This window comes from Sporobolomyces salmoneus (assembly GCF_050403485.1).
Source record: "Sporobolomyces salmoneus JCM6883 DNA, S_salmoneus_JCM6883_v1_ctg99, whole genome shotgun sequence".
NCBI lineage: Eukaryota > Fungi > Basidiomycota > Microbotryomycetes > Sporidiobolales > Sporidiobolaceae > Sporobolomyces > Sporobolomyces salmoneus.
In genome coordinates this window covers 15433-37621 of record NW_027481064.1, presented here as the reverse complement: position 1 = coordinate 37621, position 22189 = coordinate 15433, and the positions used below count along the sequence as shown (strand labels likewise).

The window sequence follows — 22189 nt, the reverse complement described above, 5'->3', positions numbered from 1 at the left end:
CGCCGAAAATGAGTATCTCGCGATTGCAGGCTTCTCCATCAAAACTGGCTCCATAGCAACACAGTTCAGACTCTTACGCCGACAGAAAAGGAGGAACGAGCCGAATCGAGGCCGGGATGACTGAGTTATGAAGGTTCGAAAGTTCAGTTTTTTACGCGCAGAGTTGGTGCTACCGGAGTAAAGACAGGAATCCGTCGACGATTTCTTGAATCCTCGACCCTCCATGAGCGAGTTGACGGCCTTGTTCCATTCTCGAGGAGCTTGCTTCGTACCGTACATCGACTTCTCGAGTTTGAGGACGTCACCAGGAGAATGAGGATGAGGATAACCCGGGGGAACTTTGATAAAAACGTCCTCCGTCATCCCACCATTGAGGAAGGCGGTCTCCCAATCGAACGACTCGATACACAAACCTTGAGAGGCGGCGTAGGCGGTGAGAAAGCGAATAGTCGAAAGACGAGCGACGGGAGCGAAGGTTTCGTTAACGTCAATTCCGGGGCGTTGAGCGAAGCCTCGTGCGACGAGACGAGCCTTGTATCGAAGAACCTTCCTGTCAGCGTCCGTTTTCTTGACGAAGACCCACGTCGTACCAAGAGCGCGAGCGCCAGGCGGAAGTTTCGAAATTTTGAGGACTCCGTGCGTATCGAAAGCGTTCCATTCGGTTTCGATCGCATCCCTCCATCTTTCCCGTTCATCCAACGCCATCGCTTCGTGAAAGTTCCTAGGTGTATCAACCATAGCGACTCCGACGAGTACCGATTCCTCCTCCCAAGTTCCGTCAACCTCTTGAACGTCAGCATCGAGAGTTTTCGATAATTTGACGAAAACGACGTCCTCCTGCGAAAGTTTCCCATACGCGACCGGTATACGACTTCGGCGACCACCTTCGATGATGTTGGAGGTGTCGATCTCCTCGAAACGACCGGGATTGGGACCGGTCCGAACTGTAACGTACTCGTATTTGTCGCTCGAAGGAAGAGGAGATGAAGGAGAAGAAGGTGGAGAAGGAGGAGAGGGAGCAGGTTCAGGAACTTGCTCAGGTCGAGGAGGTTGATCATCGGAAGGAGTGATGTCAGGAACGTCGTCGAGAGGAAGGAAAGAAGGATCGGGAGATTCGAGTTTCGAAAAATGAACGTGGCGGGAAACGACGACTCGGTCCAATTCCGGAACGAAGACTTTATAATTGTACTCACCGTCGTATCCAACGAGGAATCCTTTAACGGCAGAATCATCGAGTTTCTTGCGAAGAGATTTATCGATGTGAACGAAAGAAGGAGAGCCGAAAGGATGAAGATGTTTGATCGAGGCCTTCTTTCCAGTAACGAGCTCGAAGGGGGTCTTGTCGCGGAAACGAGGATGAGGAGAGCGGTTGGAGATGAAAGTCGCAACCGAGAGAGCGAAAGACCAGAAGGATTTGTCGACGTTCGAGTCCTTCAACATAGTTTTAACGAGAGTAAGTAACGATCCGTTTAAACGTTCGACTTGTCCATTCTGTTCCGGAGTGTAGGGAGCCGTCCTTTCGTGAAAGATTCCATCCCGTTCCAACGCAGCTTCAAACTCCTGCGAAATAAATTCGCCTCCGTTATCCGACCTGACTTGTCCAACCTTTTGACCCGTTAACCGTTCGACCATCTCTTTCCAACTACTCCATATCTCTACCACGCCCGAAGAGGATTTGGAAGGAAGAGTGAAAGTCCACTTAGCGCAAGTGAATTGATCGACGATTGCTAAATAGACCTTGTTCCCATCTCTGTCCGCATGATCGACGAATCCCAAGTTGATGAATACACGGTAGAGAACGTGAGGAGCGTTGGTCGAAACCGTACGAAAGGGAGAGCGTTTCGACTTCGAGAGATTGCAGGCTTCGCAGTCGACCTTCTTCTTGTCGGTGAGAATCATTCCGTTGACTGAGTTCGATCGGTCGAGTTCGAGGATAGCGTCGAAAGAGATGTGACCGAGTCGACGATGCCACTCGAGAAGAGTTCCGGCACCGGTGTCGCGAGAAGAGAAAGAGGTCGTCGAGAGAGAGAAGAAAGGATTCGACGACAAAGACTTTGAAGAAGGGGGGATCGACGGAGGAGGCGATGAAGAAGTGATCGTCGACGGGATCCGTGCGCGAAGAAGGGGAAGTTGATAACGAGTTCCCGGAATCGTTTTCGTCACCAAGGTGGATCCGACGAAGATTTGAGCGATTCGATCCTTGTTGAAGGAGACGGTTCCTCCTTTATCGGAGAGGTAGGATACCGAGAGAAGACCAGTCGTCGCACCGGGGAGGTAGAAAACTTTTGAGAGTTGGAGCTTGGATCCGTTCTTGAAAGAGAGAGTTCGTTTTCCGTAACCGGGAGAAACGATGCGAGCTCCGTTCGCGACCTCGACAAGGAGGGGAGAGTCGACGAAAGATGAGAGAGACTGGCGATCACCAGTGAAGTTTTCGCCAGCTCCGGAGTCGACGAGCCAATGTTCAGGTCTCTCCTCCGATTGATGAGTTCGGAATGCGACGGCGGTATCGGGATCAACGGTCCGAACGACAAGGGAGAATTCGACCGATTTCTTCGCGTTCGTCTTCTTGCGAACCGTGCACTTGTCCGCGTAATGTCCGAAACGGTGACACTTGAAGCATTCGACCTTCGATAAATCTTTCTTCGGTTCCGACGACGACGACGTAGGAGGGTTCGAAGAGAGAGCGGCGGCGTTGAGACGACGGTTGGAAGAAGAGGAGCCAACCTTGCGACGTTCAGCTTCGGCCAACAACTTTGCGATGACCGTTTCCGAGGTGGGGCCCGACGACGACGACGACGACGAGGGGAGAGATTCAATCATCATGACGACGGTGTCCCAGGATTGAGGAAGAGAATGGAGGAGGAAGACAACGAGGTGCTTATCGGGCAGGGGTTCGTTGATAGAAGCGAGGTCGAGATGAGTGTTGACCATCAAAGAAATGTGTTCCTCCAAGTCGTCTCCGTCCTTGAATTTCGCCGAAACGAGTCGAGTGAGGAGAGAGTAAAGTGCAGATTGCCCCTGCTTTTCATGAACGTTCTCCAAGGCTTTCCAAGCGTCCTTCGAAGATGTTTTCGAAACGATGTGGACGTTTTGCGACGGAGAGACGGCGAGTGAGATCGCCAACTGCGCGGCTGAATCCTTTTGACGCCATGCTTCGAGATCATCCTCCGTTACAGCGAGAGCGGGAGGAGTCGTATCAGTAGAGACGCCGGAAGGTGAAACTACGGGTTTTGGTTCGGTTCCTTTAACGATATTCCAGAGTCCTTTTGACTGGAAGTAAAGTCGAAGTTGAAAGCTCCAGTTGGGGTAAGAAGCGGAAGAAGAGAGTTTGGGTAAACCGTGAACTTCTTTGTTGGAGGAGTAAAACATCGACGGGGAGTTTGATGGGCTCGTAACCTATCACGAGCTACTCAGGACTTGTTCGGAAAAGGTAGAACAAGGAGAAAGAGAGAGGAGCGAGTGAAAATTTCGAGAGGGAAGTGAAAAAATAAGCGAGGGTGTTTTCCTCAGCAAAAGCTGAGTAACAACGAGAGAGTGACAAATAGAGAGCGAATAGAGAGAGCGAGACATCTAAGGTCTCAGAAAGTGAAAGAGGAAATAATCCAAAGGGAAAAAACTATCAAAGCTCAGATGAGCGAGCTCACTGAGAACCACCATTCTTGACACGTCAGTGAATTCGACTCTGCGCTCGAGACCAAAAAGCCGACTCTTCTCGTTTCATTCCGATTTCGAGTGCACTTCCCCCGTCGAGAGCGTCGGGTCTCTCGTGTGTGAGCTGCCGAGGTTTGGAGTACTGCAGAGTCAATATTGGAGGAGGTTGTAATCTGTGCGAGGTGATACAGTTCCAGAACCTTTTGCCTCAGCATTGTTGTTTTCCTCACAGTCAACAGGGTTGAAAATGTAAACAGAAAAGGAAAGGCAACTCGCACGTACTTTTTGTCCTTGACAGTTGAAGAAAGCTCTTGATGGAAATCTGCAACGGAGGCTGTTGCATCTGTTGTTGCTTGTCACCACAAGCTTGGGGTCAGGTTAAACTGCTCCACTGCTGGGGGCAGAAATATGAGTTGGAAGCTGAGCTCATTCCACTTCTTTCAAAGCTCACTGCCCAGCCTGGCAAGGCAGTGGGGTGATTGCAGGGGTCCTTTACGGGAGCAATCCCTATGACTTCATAGTCTTTCTCTCCAGATGGAGAATCACTGCAATTTTGCGAGACTATTTCAGACTTTCTGAATGCACTCTCGGCCTAGGGCCTTGATATAATAAACAATAAAACCGAAGTGAATCAGCGATAATCCATCGCCAATAATTTGTGAAACCCACCGCCGATTCGCGTCAACACCACCGTCGATTCTTTTTTCCTCGGAAATGCTCTCTCTTCCGCTTATTCCCGCTTCCCGCACGAACTCGATCTCTCTCCTCTGCTCTCTCTCCCTCGAATACCGCTTCCTTTGACCTCTGGAGGGCTTCGAGCTATACGACAAGCTTACTAGAGTGTGCGGTAGGCTCTCTACCGCCTTGTTCAGTGTTTGCATTTCTTCGTTCTCACTTAAAAATCTACCCTCTACGGCTCAGGCCGGCTTCCCCTGATTCCAGCTTCTCGTAGGCTACTTCTGGATCGCTGTGGCTATCCTCTCCATATAGGGAGCGAGCTCAATTCAGCTTCTATGGGGTTTCAGCTTTCTCTGTAGCTCTCCTATGGATGCTTTCAATGCTGTCGCCTTTGCCGTAGGAATATTGTCCGTTGTTCGAAGTTGACATAGGTAAAGACGAGGGCTCAATAGCAACGTTCAGCTGTGAGCAATGACTCGATTTACCTCTTTCGCAAGCAGGTCTCAGCTCGGTACTCATGCTTCTGACACTGCTATCGCTGGTAGTACAGTCAGGGTCCTACCCTATCGCGTGTCTGACAGGCTCTGACCGCGATTGGGCTTCAGAGCGATGAGCCAGATGACCTCTATTATTCAAAACCTGACCCGAGCTTTCCTCCACTATACGCTACTCTCTGACGATTTTGATGACCGTGAGTGAAGCCCTACATACTAGAGCCTATCTCGACGATGCTTAATAGGGCTAGCGACTGATCTGAGGCCTTGATGGTGCGTTTCGAAACGCGATTAAATGGAGCTAGAACCCCGATCAGAGCGACCAGATCAGTCGAAAGTCACATCGAACGACAGCTATGAAGATCTCAATCTCTTTTGAGCAGCAGGAGGGGGCTGAGATGACTTCAAAGTTTGATTTCTTGATTCCGTCTGCGCTCACTCGTCAGGCAGACCTGTATCCCGCTTCGAGCTGGGGCTCCCTAGTATGAAGACTACTCTCTGACGAGGCTGAGTATACTCTTGCTGTGCGAGGAGGATGTTGTCGCCGCGAAATCTCTCTTTCTCGTTCGAGTGACTGGTTTCGTCCCTTTCTGACTCGATTGGGCGCTTTCCCTTCTTGAGGCGATCAGAATGCAGTAATCTGATAGATAGATTCTGAGGCGTTTCTCGAGACCAGCTCTCTTGGGTCTTTTCCTCAATTTGCTCCCTTTAGACGTCGTCAGGTCTGGCCGCGAATCTGACCATTCTCGCAAGGAGTTGACCGCCATAAGTGACTTTATTGGAAACGACTACGAGCAGTCCGTCAAGGATTCAGAGTCTGCTTGATGAGAACTCGCTCTGTAAAGTAGGGATTCACTCACTTGCTTTGAGCGCGACACAGGAGGAGTACCCCATCTTCAACTCCAAAACCTGCAGATCGAAAAGTTTGTACTCTTCCTCACGACCCTTCGACTTCGTTTGGAGCTTCGAGTGAGCTCGTCGTGGTGCGCATCGATGGAAGAAAGAGCGTGCGAGAAACCCTAACTTTTCCCGTTATTGGACGAAACCAGGTTTCAACCCCCTGCATAGTCTGAAGACACTCTGAGCGTCGAGAGCCGGTATCGTGACCGCAATCCCAGCTTCCGTGATGTGAGCGCAAGCGAAAAGAGATTAAGCTGGATCCGCAACAAGTACCAGTTTCGCGTGCTCTGACTGTGGGAGAACCCCTCGCTCCTCGATAGTCAGTGTGTCGTATCAATGCTACGGGGAACAGCTGAAAATAAAAGTATACCCTGACTACGCTTTTCTTTTCGCAAAGAAATCGCATAGCTCGACGCAAGACCATCATTCCGATTCCGCAAGTTAGCCACCTTGGAAGACCATCGAGCTTGCGCTACGACGTGCGAGATACAGTCGTGGTAGAATGCGCTGAGAAGGGCCGAAGCGCTCTGCGTTCAAAAAATTCTTCTCTGAGGAGAAGACGGGAGAAGAACAGTGAGCTGAGCTTTGATTGTGAATTGACAGCAGAATATCGCCGACTGACAACTGTGCAGAACGTGAATCGGCGGGAAAATTATCGCGAATCGGCGTTGAGGAAACCGCGAATGGGCGGTGGAAAATCGCCGATTCTCCAAGGGGTTTACCGTCGAAATGACTTGGGCCCTAACTGGCACTCTCTCTCTAGTTTTGTAGCCGATTTTGGCTAGAGCTGGAATTCATTTCTCTTCTCTTCTCTCTCTCTCTCCTTTTCCTGCTGCTTGTCTCCTCAAATCTCCTGGCTTCAAAAGGTCCCTTGTACATTTTAATATGCTTGCGGATGCCTATGAGCCTCCTGCCTCCGACCCTGACATTGCCCACCCTCTCAATGTCGCCTCCCGCTCTCTGTGACCCGCTGCGGTCACCAAATGGAAGGGTGAGGTGCGCCTACACATCAGCTCCCCTCATGCTTTGAACAAGGTGCAAATGTCTGTTCACTCCTCCCCTTCCTCCCATTCTCTCTTTGGTTCATATTTTTCTCGCCTGTAGACAATAGACAATTGAGTTGGTCGAAAAAGGGTGCCATAGGTTACAGATGTCGATTTGGGAGGTCAAGAGAATGGAGAGAGTGAGAGGAGCTGAGAAGAGAGATTTTGGAACCAAAAAGAGAGGGGAAAATAAGGAAAAAGATACAAAGAAAGAAACCAACAACAAAGTACAAAGGATGGATCGATGGAGGGCGGGTAATCGAAAATCCTGACTAGGAATGTGCAGCGGAGCCAATAAAGGCATGAAGTGGAAGAGAGAGATTCTTGGAAGAATCTCACCTACGAACTCGCAGCGGAATGTGATTGAAGACGACAAGGAGACGAACAAGGAGAGAGCAAGAGAGCAACCTGCACCACAAATCCAGTGTCTGTAAGGATGAGAAGGGAAGGGGGAAAGGAGAGCACACAATGAAACAAGAGTGCAGGAATGTGATGAAGAGTGACTTTTGCAATGATGGGCTCAAAGCCTGAGAGAAGAGAGATGAAGGGAGAGTGAGCTCCAGGGGAGTGGAGCAATAGAGAGGGAGGGGAAACAAACTTGTGCGAGTGAAGAGAGAGTTGGAAAGGAAACAGGGCTTGGAAAGGAGGTTTCCACAAGATCTACGAGATGCAGTGAGAGGAGGAAGTGCGAGTGAGGGAGAGTAGATGGACCACTCAAGTAGAGAGATGAGCGTACAAGGGCTATCACTTGGGAGTGAATGGGGAAGAAGAAAGAAAGAGGATGCAGCGCGAGTTTTGGAGGACTCTGTGAGAAACGCGAGGTTTGTCCTTCTGCCAGATGACGACTCGCCTCACATCCTGCCCTTGAGATCCTTTAACTGACCGGTACAGACACCTTTCCCCAGCCCTGTCCGTTCCTTTTCGTGCGTTTTGAATCCCACCAAACTAGTTCACATCCGCTTTGCTCAATTAGAACTCCAAATTTCCGTGCACAGTCCACTCAGCTCTGCTTCTCGTTTGTAGAGGTTTGGAATAGTCAGAAAGCCCCTCATAGACTGTAGCCATTGCTGGGCAAGACCGAGAGAGTGGTGTGGAGGAGGTGAGTGAGAAAAGAGCCAAAAGAAAGGGAGAAATCCAAAACTGATAAAGAGGAAAGTGAGTGTAGGAAACAGTACAACTGCAAGGAACAGAGGGAGAGTAGCTAAAAACACAGAGTCAGGGCTTGCAGAGGAGCTTACGAGGTAGAGTCGCAGTTTTGGAGGAGGGTGCAATCCACGCGAACTGATTGTGTTCCGGAGCCGTTTGCCTCAGAAGCATTCTTTTCCTCCTCACAGGCAGACAGAAAGATGGTTGGAAGAATCTCATTGGAGATGTTGCGCCTGCATTGGAGGTTAGGGGGAAGATGGTGAAGGAGAGGAATGGAGGATCTGTGCAACAGATGTAAGTGCGAGCAGGGATGAGCCTGGAAAGTGAACAAAGGTGATGAGCTATCAAAGGAGAAGATTGTGCAGAACTGCAATGCTTGAGACCTGTGTCAGACAGCTGGGTAAACAGAGAGGGGAATGATAGGAAGGAGTGAGTTCCAAAGACGGGATAGTGACAAGCGGAAGGGACAAAGTCAAAAGCAAATCTATGTGTTCGATGGAACAACCTGGAGAGGAACAACGTTCAACAAAGTTCTACAAGGGCCCGGTATGATGAATCTTGCATGTGCCACAGTTGCTATTGCAGGTATATCTTTTGCTTGTCGCAGCAGACGCTCTCACGGGTTAATTCTCTTTTGATGCTTTGGTCATTACTTTCTACATTTCTCTTTTGTATCTAAATACCTCCGGTATTTTCTCAACTTCTTTTCCCTTTCTCCAGCGCTTCACACTGGAGAGGAGGTCTGTTACCTCTTGTTACTTTCTCCTGGTACTCTGTAATCCTTACTAGCGCTTCACACTGGAGAACAGCGCTCTGAATCCAATATTGCTGTGTGGTCTGGCGGCTGGCAATCGGATACTTCCTGCTGTGATCTTACTCTATATACTGCTCTCCCGTTTCAAAGTTGATGGTTTCTTCTGATCTAGCGGGGTCTCAGGTGAAGTGGCTGCGCGTGAGTAGTGCAGTCCTGACAAGTTCCGTACAAGAATTGAAGAGGACAAGGGAGGAGAGGGAAAGAGTGGGGAAAGCACTCAAGGAGGAGACATGTACAAGGGCTTCACACAGAGGTGATGGGAAGAAAGTGAGAAGAAGAAAGTGAGAAGACCATCCTCATCTTCTGCACACATTGACAGGCTCCTCACATACATGTTCCCAGCCTTGTTTGCTTCTTGATCCACATCAAAAGCCAAGACAAGCAATGTGTACTTTGCTCAATCATTCTGACAGGTTCCGCAGAGCTGATGAAGAGTGGACTCACGAAAGGCAGAATCTACCACAGAAACAAGCAACTTTGTCTTTCCTGGTGAGTGAAGCCGTTATGTCACGAGAATGAGGGGAGTCTGGGCAAGATCCTCCTTCGAGACATGGAAGGCAGGGAGAAGATCTGATCAAGTGAAGCACAGGTTGACTGAAGTCTGTACTTTATACGCCGCCAACCTGACTGCCAGACGGCGCACTTTTGTCTGTACAGCACTTGTTCTTTACATCTATTTTCAGCTGGAACAATGCCAGATTTTGAGCGAAGTTTTCTAGCTGGAGTGCAAAGAATAGCTGAGTATACAGACAGATCTCCTGATATTGGCGTCAGGCATGTTACTGCTATTGAACAGTCATTGCTTGGTCTAACCTCTGCTCCAGTCTTTGCTGGAGCAAACCCTCTGCCCTTATTCTCTGTGCATTGCTCCCCCAGCACGCTGCATGGGCTCCCAGCCCTTGCGTACTGCCCTTGAGCGTGCGCATTCCTGTATAAAGATGTTCAAACCAGAACGGAGGCGAATACCAACCAAGGATGACGACGGTCATACAACTGGGGAAGCAGCAAATCAAGACATGCAGTAGTCCTCCAGTGTGAGGCAGACTACTGTTGTCTCTTGTAGATATTGTACAGATGTCTATATTGTGCGAGCATCAAGCGAGTAGTTTTTGTAAAGACTATGACATGCTAAGGAACCCCAGGTCTTCTAGTGTACACGTTTGCTGCTCTAACCACTGAGCTACATTGTCAGATGTTGCGATCAAGGAATTGATTGCTGCAACAGTCTGAGCAGGTTGAGTCTAGCTTGGGGCTCTGCTGCTGTCTTGAACAGATGCACTTTTTCAGGTGCTAGACTTACTCACAGCACAACTTAGGTTCACGCAAAACCAGGAATCGAAGGACCCTTCTTGCTTGTTGTATGTCAATCTCCAAAGGAGCAAGAATCACTTCACTTCATTTGGGTGTGGAAATTTGGAGCCTTTCCTTCTTTGCTCTGCCCTTTGTTGTATCCACTGCTTGTTTCTTCCTCCAGATAATCGAACTCAAAACCGTGCCCCGCTTCACCCAAATATTTGGCTGTTCTTTCCTGTGCTGGCCACCTTCACCCAGCTGTGTGCATATGACAACATGTCTGTCACTCAGTATGTCAAAGCTCTTGTCTGACGTCGACCTACACATGTCACATCATATATTTGGCTGTGATACATGATCTGCTACTTTGTTGTGTAAGTGTGGTAAGCGGCTTGATGGGTACAAGTGAGGGCCCTCAGGGTACCCTTGACTCCCTCCCAGTGAACTGATTCGGAAATCCCCATGTTAGAGACTGAGCTACCCATAATGGAGCAGGGCAGTTTAGGTGAGAGGCACATGCTCACACAAGGTGCAGGTCAATGGATGGAGAGAGTGATGTCAGAATTGTTGCTGTTTGCTGCAACATAACCGAGGGGAAAACAGGACTTAGATGGATGTGATAAAGCCTGGTCTCTATCAATTCCCTGCCAAGGGTGAACCTGCCCATAACCAAAAGGTTATCTTAAGATCTCTGTCAGTCAATCAGATCCGCATCTGCCTCAGTCTATTCTGGCTCAAGAATTGTGCTGAGAAGACAAGATCCCTCACACAAATTTGAAGGAAGAATGAGACACATTGCACTTGGACAGGTCTCATTCACCAATAAGGCTTTGTTCCGCCGTTGCTTATCAGTGAGCTGAGTGAGTTGTCTGTTCTGGACTGGAAATATCCCTGGTACAATCTTGTCAATGCTTGCTGCTTGCACAGAGTAGTGCAGCTTGATGTGACTCAAAACCCTGCAGAAAGAGAATGCTGGGAAGACCAACAACCATGAAGTTATGTTAGCAGGCTTGCAGAGCTGAAAAGCAGCAAGTCAAATAGACGTGAGTGAGATCTGTGATTTAGCTTGGTGTCTGCGTGTTCCGTTGTCTTCAGTGTCATATTGGCATTGACACTCCGTTTTGACATCTTGACTCAACTCGGTTCTTCTCCAGTTTCTCAAGCTCTTTGCATCTCATTCCTTGCATTTGCTTGCAATTACCCCAAACAAGCTCAACCTGTAGACCCGGGTCTACAAAATGACTTTATTTACAGGGATCCTTGACAAGTTCAGGGTGTGTAAGAGTGCCTTGATCATGGTTCTAGAGACTGCCCAGGCTCACATGATCGTTAATGCAAAGCGAGCTCTTCTCCTGCACTATAAGGGGATCAGATCACACTTCAAAGCAGTCTATCTTTGCATGCCAACATCTTTGTATGCAGCCGTTGAGTCACGTGGTCAATGCTGCCAATTGCAATACATGCGTGCCAGAGGCCATAACAACTCTGAACAAAGCATTAGCACAACTGTGCAATATTGTGGTTGGTCTCTCTTGAGGGGCTCTACAGCACGCAAAAGAGATGTCCTTGCACTCTGTAGCATAGGATCAAATACTCTCCCTGCATGACATTGACATGTGAGCTTTGTTTGAGACAAGGCAAGAAAGACAGACACCCAGTACTCACAGTTTCTCACCACAGTCTCAGTCATGCGTAACAAGAAGAGCAGAGCGGCAGGCAGAACTGTTTGAGCTGCTCAAGAGCACCATGAAGAGAATCAGCACAGTCATCGAGAGACAAGCAAGGACGCAACAAAGTACGTTTTAAGCAGCCGATCAGGACATGTACAAAGTCCACAGAGAGGGCAGAGGACTTCAGTCCCACTGACAGAGACAAAGTAGAGCCAAAGAATACGACTTGTTATAACGGAGCGGCAGAAGCGTAGGAAGCATAGATTAACACCTTGACAATCAAGAGGTCAAAGATATTGCAGCAATCAGTTTCCTGACCGAAACATCAGACAATGTAGCTCAGTGATCAGAGCAGCAAAGCGTACACAGACAACCTAGGGCCTGGTTCCTCAGCACATCTCAGCAGGCCACAGTCCTTCTGCGAGGCTAGTCGCTCTACGCTTGCACAAGTAAAGAATGCCTGCACTTCTGTGGTAAAGACAGGCCAGAGCAAGTTGGGCTTCTTCAGTAACAACATTTGTATTCATCAGCATGATTGGCTAGAAGGAGATGCCCGCCCTTCGGTACTCCCCAGTTCCGTTCACAGTGCATACCTTTGGATAGTCTCAGGATGCAATGACTCCACCAAGAAGAAGCGTTCAAGAGCATTTGTCACGCATGTTAATGTGTACCCCTGAGTATTGTGCAAGCATAGAGCGAGTAGTTCTTATGAGAACTTTGACATGCTAAGGAATCAAACCGCAAAAAGTTTGCTGCACAAACCACTGAGCTACATTGTCAGATGTTGCAATCAAATATTGAATGGTTGCAACACTGAGAACCTGTTGTGCTGTGTAGCAGAAATTGTGAGCTGATGCATGAAATGAGCTGCAAAGTGTCCTCACCTACAACGTGTCCCTTGCAAAATTGGGTTGGTCTTGTTTGTCGCTTGCGTGCTGAGACAGAATCACGCTGCTGTTTCATTGAGCATTGAGAACCGGAATTTCAGCTTGATTGGCGAAAATTGGCTCGAGGTTCAACTTTGCACTTGAGCAGGACAAAGCTGTTCTGTGCGAGACTTTGTGAGCAAGTAGCAGGTCTAGCTGAAGCTCACCTTGCTGTGTGCTTTGTCATTGAAATGGCACCTCCACATTCCCAGCAGAGTTGCACCATTGCTTTTACTGAAGCTGCATCAGTGCGCTAGCTGATGTCAGGCCAGCAGGTATTGAATAGGACTGGATCATGTGAGAGTGCATTGCCTAGGGCCAAGTATGCATTGGCGCAACTTTGGGAGGCAGGAAAGTGAGGACATCAAGACAAATATTTTCGAGGAGGTCCTTTATTGCACAGGCTTCTAGAGAGAAATGCACAGAAAAAGAAACAAGTGTCTCAAACTCGTCTCATCCGTCCTTTCAAGTGTAGGCTCTATTATTTGGCCCACTACTGATCACTGCAAGCCTGCCGGAGAGCAACACTGGTTCCGGAGCTAGCCCTTATCAGCCAACAATCTCTTCGAGCTTGGGGTAGCATTTATTATGCAAGCGTTGAGCGAGTAGTTTCTGTAAAAACTATGACATGCTACGGTATCGAACCCAAAGTCTTCTAGCGTACACCTTTGCTGCCCAACTGCTAAGCTACATTGTCAGATGTTGCGATCAAGGAATTGATCGCTGCGACAGCATTTTCTTGCTCTCTGTCTTCTCCGTTCATGCTTTGCAAGCGGCAGTGGTCAGCTGGTGCGGGCAAGCAAATTGCGATTGGTACAGGAGCAGCACGAAGGATTTGATTTCCGCTGGGCCAGGTCTGGCCAGACTGGCCTCTCAGGCTGATTCTAGTTGGAGTGGCCCTGACTAGGCTGGCTCTTCCTCAGCCTGACTCGACCCTCAGATGTTTTGATGGTGCACGAAACGGTGCGGCTTCTGGCCTTAGTGCAAATTTCCACTTGCTCAGAGGCTGTGCATTGAGAGCGTCTCCAGTGACACAGTCATACATGAGGTGTGTGCATTACACACTGACGCTTTAAGACTGAGCTAGATTGTCAGATGTTGCAGTCAAGTGATTGCTTGTTGCAACACCAATTGGCACAGGAGTCTGTGTTACTGAGCCATTTCTCTTTTGTGTATTGTGTGAGCACTGAGCTTGTGGGTTTTGTGAGGATTATGTCATGTTAAGCATTGGAACCTCAGGTCTTCTAGTGTACACATTTGCTGCTCTAGTCACTGAGCTACATTACCACATGTTGTAAACAAGGATCTGATTGCTGCAACAGGGTAGTGTGCTCTCTAGAAACAATGGCTGTGTCTGAGAGAGGTGCAATCGTTACTGGTGTCCAACACATGTGCGACTGACCTTCTTGACAAGAAGGAGAGTGAAAGTTCAATTGCAGTACAATCACAAGGAAATATGGGAATTTGTGTCTGGGAGGGCACACAAAATGCCTCTCTTGATCATTTTGATCTGTGCAAGCCACCACAGACCAGGCACATACCGTCCCTTGTCTTTTCCTTTACAAGCTTTCACACAAAGTTATATCTTGTCACATGTTGTGGTTGAGAAACCAAATGCAACTTGATTTTGAAACCTCAAAGCATTAGATAGACATTGACAATTCCTGAGGATCTTGGTACGGATGTCAAGGCTCAGCTAACCAATGACATCTTGTGTGTTATCCCTTGTGCTATCAATAGAGGTGGAGCTCACTCTTCTATTGATCCACCAGGTGAGCCATTCCTTTTTTTCAGCTTTGATGTTCTGTGAGGCAATTGTTGCAGCGATCCACTCCTCGATCGCAACATCTGACAATATAGCTCATGGTCAGAGCAGCAAAGTGGACACAGAAGACCTGGGAGTTGATCACTTTGTATGTCAGGGTCTTTTGCTAGACTGATGTACAACACTAATGTCCTGTCCCCTCAGTGTTGCCTCTCGTTTGCTGCTTTTATCTTTTCTTCCCACAACATTCTAAGGTACAACCTGCATGTTCAAATCAGTGAGAGCCTTCTGCTATCGAGGTCAGGGATATGTGAGTTCACCCTACTCGCTCAATCTAAAAGGGACAATGGCAGGAACGCAGGGATGGAGTGCTGGAAAAGAACAGTTTGCCGTCGAAGCTTCTTGAACCCCAAGATCTATTTGTGATAGACCAATAAGCCATCTTTGGACTTCCCCATCTGTCGATTCAATCACCTTTGTTCTTCGACCTTATCTGTATCACCTGTAAACAAGGCCCACGTCCCTGGCGAGCTGGAGAAGAAAATGCGGGTACCTGACAGTCTATAGATTGAAGCAAGCCGAAGAAAATGCGGGTACCTGACAGTCTATAGATTGAAGCAAGCCGGTCGAGTATGGGATCATTAAATCCACAACTCCCTTCAGGCCCTCGGCTACAACCGCCCAATCTCGGGTGCTTGCGTCTATGTCAGGAACAAGGGGGAGACTTACCACTACATCGCTCTCTATGTGAACATTACCAGCACAAGATCGAAAGAGCTAAAAATGGATTGAAGGAAAGTATGGAATTAAGAATTCAGGTGACGCTGAGTTCATCTTAGGGATTCAAATTCATCAACAAGCTGACGGAAGTGTCTTCCTCTCTCAAAAGGACAACATGGAGGATGTTCTTTGCCGTCTTGGTCACGCTGACTGGCACCCTGCCAAAAGTCCGATGGTTTCCGAATCTCCAACACTTTTCCACTCCCCCCTTTCACGTCCCTTCTCCCAACGAAAAATGACAATACCTTCGAGCAGTTGGTTTCCTGATGTACACCGTGCTCGGTACTTGTCCTGACATCGTGCACCCTGTTGGAGTTCTTGGTCATCACTCAGCAAACGCCCGGTCCTCTTCACTGGTCAGCCGTCGTTCACGTTCTTCGCTACCTGAAAGGAACCCTAGACTATGGACTCAAAATCAACCTGAACAACTCTCCTCTTACCTGATTTGAAGTCTACATTGACTTGGACTGAAGTGCGTGCCCTACAAAGTCTCAATCAACTGTGGGATATACCTTTGCCCTTATGGACAAAGCCTTTGCCTGCTCGTCCAAACTTGAGCCTTGAGTCACTGGATCTTCCTCCGAAGCTGAGTACATCGGTCTCTCCCACGCTTCTAAAGAAGCAGTCTTCCTCTCCCAATTCCTCGGCGAACTCAGATACCCTCTCCCTTATCCGACAACTCTCTTCGGTCACAACCAGGTCGCGAACGCACTCTCTCGCAGCCCTCAGGATCACCACCAAACTCGACAGCTTTGTCTACTGACCACTTCGTTTGGGGACAAGTCCAACAAAGATTCATCGACGTTACATACATTCTTACCTCCTGAATGGTCGCCGACGTCATGACAAAGTCTCTTCCCGCTCCTTCCTTCTCGACTCATCAATCGACACTTGTGGTCAGACTCTCTAAGCGAGGGGAGGTGTTGTAGCAGACACTGTAAGGCGTCAATTCCCCTCTGAATACTTTTATCATTCCTTTCTACACCTCTTTTGTTTCTGAACACCTCCATCTGTCAACTTTGGGTGTTTTCAGCTCTCGGTTCTCTTCTCTTCTGTTCCCTTTATCGAGCGCTTCACACTGGAGAACAGGCCTGTTACTTCTTGTTACTTTCTTCTAGTACTCAGGATTGCTTACTAGTGCTTCTCGCAGGAGAACAGAGGCCTGAATTGAGTAGCAAAACCCTCAGTAATTCAGCACAAAATTCTCGAATCTCCTTTGGGGCAAACTGCCTTTGGGGCAAGAATCTGCTGATAGAGGCAACCTCGAACAGTTCAAGGACATGTTCGCGACTGGAGACATGTTTGCTGCCAGCATGTCAATCGATTACACCATTGGATGGATGTGTGATAGAGTCGGGTTGGTTTGAGGTGAGCAAACTGAGTGATTGACTTTGTGCCGCGCGTGAGGAATCACTTTCTTCCTCACGCAGGTCACTTTGTTATTCTCTCAGGTTCTCTCTCTCTCTCTCTTTGCTGTAGCTTGTTTGTTAGATTGCTCGCGCAGGTCACTTCATTATTCTCTCAGTCACACATTTGCGTACGTAGAGAACAACTATATTTGGCTCCAGTTGTTAACACCGCTTCAGCGACTGCTGATCAGGTCACGGCAAGGATCCCTTTCACGGGAGCATATCGACTCTTGAACTTCACTGGAAACATTGCCAAGAAAGGACTGATGGAACGACTTCAACATCTTGCTACTTACCTCGATGGACCTGACTCACCCATCTCCAAGTACACTCTGAAACACCAAGTGATTGACCTGATCACGTTTCGTGAGTAACTCTCTCCTTGCTCTCCTTCTTTCTGAGCTGACAAAACTTGATCTTGATTCTAGACTCTTCCCCTCAAACTGCTGTCAAGCTCTACAACTTGCCTCAACCTTGAATCCTCACAACTACAAGCGAGTCTACGTCATCGAGCCCTCTTGTACGTTTCGGATTGAATTGAGTCAGTCTCGTTTCGACCCGGACTAACTTCCTTTCGTAACTACAGACCACCGCGGAGATGGCAAGGCATACGAGACATACGGAATCAGCAAAGAAGCTGGAGCTATCGTCGTCGTTCGACCTGATCAATGTCAGTCCCTTTTTCCTCTCAAGTCTCGATCTCCCCTCTTTGCTGAATCGTCGTTGTTCTTCCTTTCTCGCTAGACGTCGGTCTCATTGTCAGTCTCAAAGACTTCACGCTCCTCGACGAATACTTTGCATTGTTCATGCTCCCTGCGAAAGACGGAGGATACCCCGGTAGCAAGGTTGAGAAAGTTTCACCTCCCGACTGGTCGAAGGTCGAGAACCAAAAAGTATCTCACACTCATGCCGTAGTTGCTGAGAATGGCGTCATGGCTGCAGGTGGAAAGGCTTAGGAAGCTTAACAGTTTCTAGGGTTATGGAGTGATCGAGTTCTGGGGTTTTCGGTTGTATTTGTAGTCCCCTTCTTGAGCTTTGCTCGCATCTTTCATGACTTGTTACTGTTTTTATCAATTTTCTTGCTTCTGGAAGCAAGAGAGAAACGCGTCAATGACGCTGCCAAGCGCCTCATTGCATTGACTTGTGACTGTTGCTCCAATATGCTTTGGACACGGCGCAAGTGATCCTTTGAGAGAGCAAGAGCAAGGGATCCAGGGATACAGACTGCAGGCACCTTTCGCAGATGTTGATCAGACAATGCTATCTCAGAGAACTTGTGTCGACTCAAGCTCCGGGTTTCAGAATCGCAAGTCTCCGCTCGCATGTGCAGTTGTCCTCAAGCTATAGCCACCGGACCAGATCTCGTGGCATACTGGGGAGGACTCGGATGAAACAGCAGAGCAGTGCCGACAGGATTGAAAGAAAACAAGAATTTTGCGCAAACAACAGAAGAATCACGGCCAGACAAGATATCGTGAATCCGATTTGACAGGTCGAATCACACTGTGCAGCATGAACAGTGAAGGGTAAAGCAAGGTGCAGCATGAACAGTGAAGGGTAAAGCAAGGTGCAGCATGAACAGTGAAGGGTAAAGCAAGGTCAGAAGTCGTCGACAAGACGAGAAAACTTGAGTCTGAAATATGCTTTACATTTTTGCCACCCGCTTCAACAATTGATGCTCGGTTGATCTAGTTGGTTATGATGCGGACCTAATACTCTCTCTTGAGCTTAGTCCGATGTCGGCGGTTCGATCCCGCCACTGAGCAGTCTCCTAGACTTCATTCTTGGTAGTATAGTGGCTAGTATACACGCCTGTCACGCGTGGGACCCGGGTTCAATTCCCGGCCAGGAAGAATCTTTTGCCTTTTTGGACCCTGGGGAGGTCGTCGGCAGCTCGTAGGGCGAAGTTTCAGGCGAGAAACGATCAATTTTGAAGTTTCTCATTCTCTCCTCTGTTGGCTCGCAACGTGTTGCTTTTTGACCGCACTCGCCGTGTGTCGCTCATGTGGTCACTGTGCTACCCGCACTCACCAAGTGGTCGAGAGAAAGCCGCTTCGTGCGCTTGTGTGCGAGTGTTTGTCTTTTTGAGCTTGGGTCAGTTCGAGTCAACGATGTGCACATTCTGGTCCTCTCGACTGAGGGAGACTCGAGCGATGTACTGCAAGGTCAAGTGTGCGTGCTGTAAGGTGGTAAAGCTGAAGAGAACGCTGGACCGCCCCGGGCGCAGTGACAACAAAGAGCGAAATCGAGGAACTGGTCATCCTCGCGACAAAGTTCTCATGCTCAATCTCTCACTGCACATCCTGTGCGGATGGAGTACTCCGGAGTCCAGGGGTATATAGTCAAAGAGTAACAGGGCTATGAGAGCTTTTCGGTCGCTCGAATCAAAACCAGATTTCGCTATCCTACGGCGCGCCGCGATTGCATCAGGGGGGACGCTACCACGGCTCGCAGCACTCTCTTCAGTGTCTCACCACCATGCTGCGTGCTTGTCATTATGTTGATTTCGCAATTTCCCGTGGGAGCTTTACCGCAACCCTTTCGCTCGATTCTATCCCAGGTCGCTCTGGAGACTGCATAAATACGTCGTGCACGTCCCGGAGAAGGGCTCATCATTGCAGCAGGGACGAATCGTTGACCATTAACACAGATCACTCGTCTTTCTTCAAGGTCGACTCTTCGCGGATTTCGCCTTGGTCCCCTGCTGGTCTACCGTACCAAGACACGACCACTATGATCAACAGACTCAACACCAGACCCAGAGAGCTATTCACCGTCGATGGAAACGTGAAGAATCCATATTCGATCAAAGAAATGAAGACGAGCCTATGTCACCGAATGAGCATCAGATTCGCTCATAATAAAGCAAGAGAGTACAAGAAAGGACCTACTTCTGCATAGCTTCAATCCCGAGGCCGTCCCATGCCTCCCATACAAGCCAAACTAGCGAATGGTAGAACCAAACGTAGAATTGGTAATGCAGGGATCTTGCGCATAGTATTCCGAGGAGGTTGGAAAGGAAGAAGAGCGTCACGACACCTAGCCAAAGGGAGCGAAGGTGAATTGGTATTTAGGACTCGATGCACTGTCAAGCAATCAAGCGAAAATAGGGACATACGTGTATTTGTCAAGGCTCCACGTGCTGGGCTCGCGCTTGGACGTTTCCAGGCTCTCTTCAATATTCCGATTGCGCCTCCTTCCTCCTCACTCCATCGAATTGCCAAGGCTCCCAAACCGGCAGCGTGAAGCATGAGTAGCACTTTCCCCCAAGCGGGATCTTCGAATACTTCTACACCAATCCATCTCCAATTCACTGTCCACTCCCACAAGAACTCACGGTTGAAATCGAAGGCTCCCGCAAAGTAAGCTTCGGCGAGAGATCGAGTTTGTAGGAAGGGCGATGCGAGAAGAATTTGAGTTGTGAGGAGGAGAACCGTGTGTCGGAGGAGCGCGAGAGGGGAGTGATAGACGAAGAGGAGATATAAGAGTGCCGGAAGAAAGAGCAGTATCGACATTTTAATCGAAAGTGCAAGACTTGCGGCGGTGGAAGAACGAGTGTCAGAGAATGGTCATAAGAAGGAGACACCAAATGAACAGACCTGAAGAGACAGGTACCGACGATCCACCGGCCTGTACGGCTGGATCGAGATTGATCTCTGCGGGTGTAAAGCCGAAGTGCCGCGTACAAGAAGAACATCGCGATGCAGTCGTTGAAGAGACGCAGCACGTAGAGTGAGTGGATACGCTTCGAGACCGTGAGGAAGATCAGAGCATAGGGTGGTATCTGCGGAGTCGTGATGGGGAAGACTGATCAGATTTCGCTGGGCTTTGAAAATGAGGAAAAAGTCTCGACTCACCCGTTTGCCGTGACTGTAAAGACTGAACACGAGAGCGAGAGTCGCTATGTATATTCCTCCGAAAAGCCATTGACCGCGTTCGAGATGTCGTCCAGAATCTGTGAGATAATGAAGTAGCGAGTAGATGTAAAGGTGTCCCGCTGGATAGCTGCGAAAGGGAGGTTCGAGGTCAATCTGATGCTCGACGGCGATAAGAGAGAAGCCCCTTGATGTTTAGAGAGGGACTTACACGCAAGGTCCGCTATCTCCCTTGATGAGCGAATAATCTCGTTCGCCCGAGAGGAACACGTTTGCTTGTTGTAGATACGTCTTGAAGTCGATTTCGGTGTCTGTTTCTAGAGAATGGGCAGTTTAGCGGAATGTTGTCTTGGAAAGCACTCGCCAGACAACCCAAAGATCGGATCTCAACTACTTTCTTTCCTTTCCCAAGGTCACTCTGTCGGAGGTCTCGCGTTTTGACACGCCTTCATCGCACAGACGTATTTGGTCGAGAAGAGAACTGAAAGCGGACTCACAGGGTACCTTCAGGATGATTGCGCTGGTTAAAGCGATTTCCCATATCAGCAGCGCTCCTGCGACTAGCCAGTAGAAGTCGTGCTCGGTCAGGATTCGTTGAGCCGATTCGACTGGATCCCTCCATGATAGCTTATCAAAGTAATTAGCAGTTGAGGTGAATCGATGTCTCGATGTTGTCGAGGATGATCTCTGTCGAGTGACGGGGGTCGCCGCGGTGTTCGGGACCGAGGAAGGGGGTGGAACTCCGTACATATCACTCTAGATCATCTATTCCGACTCGGCGCGAAAGTCCTGGTCGATAGAGGACGAAAGAGGACGAAAGAAGATCAGAGTTTCCTCCTCCTACTCCTCCCTCTGCATTCTCACAAATCGACGCTCGTACGAAGTAGACCAGGTGAGTGTACGCAGTACTAGAGCTGCTTGGGCGAGCTTCGGCATACCTCCCTCCCTTGGCCCAGAGGATCTCAATAAGCCTAGCTGACTGGCATTCCGCTTTCCCGCTTTCCGTGTGCTAGCAGGGCATATCAGATCGTTATATACGCCCTCCACTACTGTCCGCTCTAGCCGCTCTCGCTCCATCGGAATTCCCCCGCCGACTTCAAGCTTCGCTTCGCAACCAGCTCCAGTCTTCGCACGATGTCTCCCATCAGCGATGTCTTCCTAACCAACCTCGCAAACACCTTCGGCTCGCTAGCGGTCGTCTTGATCGTACTTTATCAGTTCCTGGAAGTGAATGGAAAACGTCAAGAACAAGACTCACTAGAGCAACGAGCGACGATCTGAGCAGGTTAGCTAGTCGACCAGAGGTGTGACGTGAAGGTCAGCGCTGTGCTCCCTACTCTATTCATCAGGGACTCGGGCTGATACGATTCGCCTGCTGTGAAATTAGTTTTTCGCGATTCTTCGGACGCCCCCTCTCCGCTCTCTTTCCCTCGTCATGGCTTCTCGCAGTGTATACCCTACCCGCCTCGGCTCATCATACCCAGCTCCTCTAGTTCCTGACGGCTTACTTCCTTCTTCCTTGTCATCGAATCGCTTTTTTAGCCTCAAATGTCTGTGGGACGCTTGTTACCACCCTGGTTCCCTTAATGAGAGGAACATTGAGCTCGCCGATGCAACAGTCAAATCAGTCGCGACTCATGGAGATCACCCGGTCAAGGCATGTCGCGTTCACGATAGCTCGTCGTGGAACCACTGTTACAAACGGAACAAAATTTCACAAAGGAGAACTCAAACAGGCTCCAAGC

The 22189-nt window shown here is 49.0% G+C and overlaps 3 protein-coding genes across 3 annotated transcripts; 1 reads left to right on the top strand and 2 right to left on the bottom strand.

The window, feature by feature from the left end:
- Positions 1-73: 73 nt before the first annotated feature.
- On the bottom strand, positions 74-3369 carry JCM6883_001929 (uncharacterized protein; the record flags this gene model as incomplete). Its single annotated transcript, XM_076635413.1, has 2 exons — positions 74-120; positions 186-3369. 2 exons carry the CDS (start codon positions 3367-3369, stop codon positions 74-76), a joined length of 3231 nt encoding a protein of 1076 aa, XP_076484611.1.
- A 13071-nt stretch (positions 3370-16440) lies between these two features.
- JCM6883_001928 (uncharacterized protein) lies at positions 16441-17525 on the top strand (the record flags this gene model as incomplete). The annotated part of the gene is made up of 5 exons (XM_076635412.1): positions 16441-16517; positions 16706-16930; positions 16998-17089; positions 17156-17239; positions 17314-17525. 5 exons carry the CDS (start codon positions 16441-16443, stop codon positions 17523-17525), a joined length of 690 nt encoding a protein of 229 aa, XP_076484610.1.
- Positions 17526-19220: 1695 nt separating this feature from the next.
- On the bottom strand, positions 19221-21194 carry ALG3 (dolichyl-P-Man:Man(5)GlcNAc(2)-PP-dolichol alpha-1,3-mannosyltransferase; the record flags this gene model as incomplete). The annotated part of the gene is made up of 7 exons (XM_076635411.1): positions 19221-19395; positions 19461-19608; positions 19688-20103; positions 20169-20353; positions 20427-20574; positions 20656-20755; positions 20942-21194. 7 exons carry the CDS (start codon positions 21192-21194, stop codon positions 19221-19223), a joined length of 1425 nt encoding a protein of 474 aa, XP_076484609.1.
- Positions 21195-22189: the final 995 nt, after the last annotated feature.